We start from the raw sequence: 5,000 nt of genomic DNA, 5'->3' as shown, positions 1-5,000 counted from the left end.
TTATTAGGAATAATTAATTAAATTTACTTTAAATATGCATCATCATTTGTCTGTATTTATTCGAATAAATATTTCATTGCTTAAAAAAATGTAAAGCTGTCGGACGTACGACCACAATTCCAGCTTTCGTTTACATCCATATATAATCTCATTGCTTAATCTATTATGATATAGGTATACTTCATTCATGAACTACCACAAAATATCTCAAATAAATGCTAAACGAGCGATAACTGGAACAAACACCCGAAAAAAAATCCCACGGTACGACATTTTTCCTCACGTCAATAATAACAAACCTTGAAGAAGAGTTTCCATTATAACGCTCAAGGTATTGGCCCGCGTTTCTACATTTCCCTGTTTTTGAACGACTATCGGTCTATTTTTTCGCTTATCTGTGCAACGGTGACCACTCGCGGATGCCATTACGGATCTGCGAGAGCCAGTGAGTGGAATAACAAGCAGGAAAGTCGCCGAGAAGGTTGAAATCCCGGCGGGAGAGCAGGCGCATAGCAACACAAACCCGAAGGAGTTGAAGAAGGAGTTGAGGAAGAGAAATACATCAATTTCCTTTGGTTCCTCTGTACTCCGGAAGTCACTGTTCTCGTTCTGTGTTCTCTCGTCTCTCTGCTGTTCTTGATCGCTCCAACCGAGGTATTATGAGCAACGTGCAACGGGAGTACTTCGTTGCAGATGAAGTGTACAAGTCTTTGAGCCAAGCGAGAGCGAGAGGTTCGTGTGTGAAGTTAAGTTGCAATAAAATAAACAAGATAAGTAGCATATTGAGTAAAATAGATAAGTTAAGTAACATAAGTTAAATTTCATCATCATCGGCGGCCTTGCCAGATCATCCTCGAGACTTTCACTCGTATAACAAAACTGTTAATTCAAGAGATAAAGAAAAAAGGGAGAAAAAAACAGACAATCAAGAATACTCGGAAGAAATTGGTGAAAATCGGGAAAAGCATAATAAAGAAAATCCAACAAGAATAAACAAAGAAATTGGAAGATATCCCCACTTCCATCGAAAACTCATCGCGAATTCGATATTTTCTCAACTACTCAAGTCGCCATACAGCAAAAGCGAAGGTTATTTTCTTCGTCTCTTGATCCCCTAAATAACGAAGACATCATGAAGCTGCTTCCAGAATCTTCGGGTTTTGAGGCCATAAACAGCGCCTTGAGTTTTGACACCGTTGACGGCTGCATCATGGGCAGGTCAGTAAAGGTCATCTCCATGTAATTACTATGGCAAAATTTAAATTTAACGTAAATATAACTAGGCTAATTAGGTCAGATTGTCATTATGTTCAGGTAGATGTATTTAAAATTATATTTAGAATCGACTTCGACTCCAGCTATAAATTTGATTTTTAAGGTCAGTAAAGGTTATCCCGGGTTTTATTTTTCAGTATAATCTGACTAATGATTTTTTTTTTTCTTATTAAACTTTCGTGTTTTCAGATCGATAGGTATGTCATAAGATCTGATTTCGACCTTTAGGTTTGTGTATATTGTAGATAATTAAATGTAATGAAATTTAGGTAATTAATCGGGGAGTTGTTAGAATAATTATCGCAAACGGTGATCGGTTTAAGGTCATTGATTTATTATCTGTATTGAAGATACATCAGATATATTTCTGGAAGAGGTTAATGTAATTCCACAGTGTCTCTCCCTGGGTGAGCTCAAGATTTCGCAATCAAGAGACGCACACATTGCTTAATCTCGATTTTGTAATTTATATTTATTTTTACTGCACTCCAGTAACTGAAAAGGAAAGTCTTATAACTACTTTTCTAGACAAAGACATCATTTTTTTGGTGTTTACCGGCTGTTTAATATGCGTGAACGAATTAATAAAAATTTAAATATTTTAATCTTACGCAAGTCTCCCCAAAAGACCCTCGTCATTTCATTTGATTGTTGTGCATTTAAGCATATTTATGTGTGTATTTGCATATTCGTTGATCTGGGATTACATTTAGTTTAGACTGAGATTTATTTCTTTAGCTAAATGTATTGTAACTGATTAATAATATTGATAAACGGTCAGAGAATGACTTATGAGTGGCACAACAAATTAAGGGCAAGAAAAGATGGAGATTGACAGTTTCTCATGTTATCCTAATTTTGACAGGTATCTCTTGATCTCAGAAGAAATGCCGCACCGCGTATCTCATCTGTTTTGCTTGTTCAGTAGTGATAACGCAATGCGATTATGTTGAAATGCGGTTTTTGTTTTTCAAACAAGATGATTCCTCTACATAAAATGAGAAACAGCTGAGATACTTAGCTTGCAACTCGGGCTATGATATAGACAATTGCCAAGATTTGTATAGTCGTCTCTCACTTTCTCCCTTTTCTCTCCTCTTTCTCTCCCTTCTTCCTCTTGGCTCATAATTAAAGCAGGCTGACAATGGAGTTAGCGCTCATTATGTGATGTAGTAAGGTGCTTACCTTGGAATAGGCGTGACCTTGTATAGGCTGAAGGTGTGACGGTACTTGGCTGACACCCACCAACTGTCACAAGCTAGTGGCAACACCTGGAGGGTTAGAGGAAGGCTGTGCCAGCGCTGTGGTATATTTTCGGCCTAGGGAAATGAACCCTGAGGGGCTTGGTAACTACATAACTTAATGAAGTAAAATGGAGAATATCTTTTGTTTATTTGGACCTGGGTTTAGTCGATGTTATTTGAGATAGTTGGAAGTAGATACTAATAACACGAGTAAGCTATGCAAAATAAAACAAAAGCAAAAGAAATTTCACTAGTTTCACAGCCTGAAAGTATATACGGGTAAAACAAAACAACTCGTTTAAATTTCACAGCCTGAAGGTTACAGGGTACGCGTGAGGAACTAGATTCCCTTGTATCCGTGTACAAGGAATTATTTGGACAAAGGCAAACGTTGGCGCGGACCTGAGTGTTTTAGTAGTTCTTTAGACTAAGATTCCTTTTCCGCGGGATTAATTTGGTCACATGAGGTGTAAGGATTGCCAAGGGTCGTCAGGTTGCGAACGTGTTTTGTTCGGCTCGTAAACAGATACACCGTTTATTGTTATCGAAGCCACACGCGAGGGTTGACGATTTTTGGTTGAGTGATAGGTATTTGGATCGGGCTTTATTGATGAAGAAAGTATTATGAAGGAAGTGAAATATAGAAAAGTTTTTTTTTTATCGATCTGGCAACTTGAGGTAATTAGTGGTACGCGAGCCATTAAATACGTCATCAAGGGCTGCTGCCAACCGCTTACCTGACCCCCTCCCCGTCCCCATCATCAACAAAACCCACGGTGGTGATTTTCGCTCATCATCTGCCGGATTATCCAGTCCGTGAGCGAACAGCTGGAGGAACCAGGGAATGCGGGGGAGTAGGCTGGGGAGGGGTATTGGATCTTTGAAATGGGAATGGAAGATTGAGGGGGGTGGGGAAGTAAGGTCAAAGGGTAATGATTGATGGTGTCGGGTGCTTCCGTCGAAGCATGCTTACTGCTTACATGCATGCGTGTATGTATGAATATATGCATGTATGTAACATGTACGCAGTGTGCATGCATATATACATGGGTGTGTGTCTTCCCTAGCTTTATTATGCGCAGTAAACCTAACATCTAACATGTTATACTGGGTGACATCATCCCCCAAAACAGCAATATCAAGTCACTGGAGAGATAATCCCCCCCCTCCGCCTCCTCCTACCCCCTCTTTTCTACGCCGTGACTCGATCTCATCCTGTGCCGTTCTACCGGCGGTCATGACCCCGAGCCGTAGTTATCTCCCCTGGACTCCCGAGCTAGCGTGCCTGTTTGCTTTGTTTTCATGGCTTCGTTATCGAGACACGGCGCTCTCTCTCTCTTCCCGCGCGGTGGATCTTCCCGGATAGATAGCTTATCGTCGCCGTTTTTTCACCTGCCTGCTGCCATGGCGATAGGCGACGGGCGTGTGCGGGGGGCGGGGTTCGGCGCTGGCACCGGGCCAACTACGAGTACGTACGTGCGGGCGGACGGGCGGGCCGGACAGCTTGTTGCTAACGGTGGGCATGTATTCAGGTGCGCATCGCTGCAGGCGCGTATGCGTACCGCGCCATCCTGGGTACTTTTATGCTATGTTCATTCTCATAAATGAACGTGTTGAGGGAAAGCTATGCTGGAATTATGAATTTAACTTAACTTAGTATGGGTATTTAGGTTCACTATCGAGTACTCAGTTTTTGCAGTGCGTTTGCGGAATGGGAGTCTACAGGATGCGGACAAACGGTTACATATTTGTTCTTTGAAAGTTGACTTCTCTCCCTCCCTCCCCCCCATCTCTCTCTCTCTCTCTCTCTCTCTCTCTCTCTCTCTCTCTCTCTCTCTCTCTCTCTCTCTCTCTCTCTCTCTCTCTCTCTCTCTCTCTCTCTCTCTCTCTCTCTACACACGCACACGCACTCACTCGCGCTCTCACTCATTGGTCCACATAAACTATAACCTCATTTCTTTGTTTAGAATCTTTGGCTGTGTACAAGAGCAGGTGTTAAGAAACATGTGTTGCTGCAGGTGTGTGGCGGCTGCGCAATCCAGAGAGATGTGCGACTCTCCCCCTCTCTTTCTCTCTCTCCCTCCTTCCCTTCCTCCCTCCTTCCTTCCCTTCCTCACTCCTTTCCTCACTCCCTCCCCTCCTCTCCTCCTCTCTCTCCCTCCTCTTCCTCTTTCCCTCTCCTCTCTCGCGTGACCCCCTGAGGTCATCCGGTAGAAGCGGTGTAAACACGATCCAATTGCCTTCTTGTTTTGAGCTGCGTCAGGTATCACAGAATGCTGTCGTGTTGTGCGTGGCTTGACGTTTTGGGAATCGACATCTTTTATTTCTGTGCTGTTTTTGTGCTCTGTTGTTGGCGTTGGTGTTCGGGCATTGCAAACGTTTTCTTTTTTTTAAACACTTTATTTTCTTCGATTTGTTGATGCCGAATTGTTCCTCGTTCTTCTTCCCTCTCTACTTTCTTTTTCCTTCCTTCCTTTCCTC

At 42.4% G+C, this 5,000-nt stretch overlaps 1 protein-coding gene across 1 annotated transcript in view; it reads left to right on the top strand.

Annotated features, from left to right (window-relative positions):
• Positions 1–296: 296 nt before the first annotated feature.
• LOC119575101 (repressor of RNA polymerase III transcription MAF1 homolog) overlaps positions 297–5,000 on the top strand; it is a 25,715-nt gene continuing 21,011 nt past the window's right edge. Inside the window, exon 1 of the mRNA XM_037922510.1 lies at positions 297–1,218. Coding sequence (XP_037778438.1) covers positions 1,133–1,218 — 86 coding nt within the window. The 5' untranslated portion in view covers positions 297–1,132. The remainder of the gene's footprint in view (positions 1,219–5,000) is intronic.

Source organism: Penaeus monodon, chromosome 7 (genome assembly GCF_015228065.2).
Source record: "Penaeus monodon isolate SGIC_2016 chromosome 7, NSTDA_Pmon_1, whole genome shotgun sequence".
Lineage (NCBI taxonomy): Eukaryota > Metazoa > Arthropoda > Malacostraca > Decapoda > Penaeidae > Penaeus > Penaeus monodon.
The sequence above is the reverse complement of the archived record's forward strand: the minus strand, read 5'-3'. Positions and strand labels throughout refer to the sequence as shown.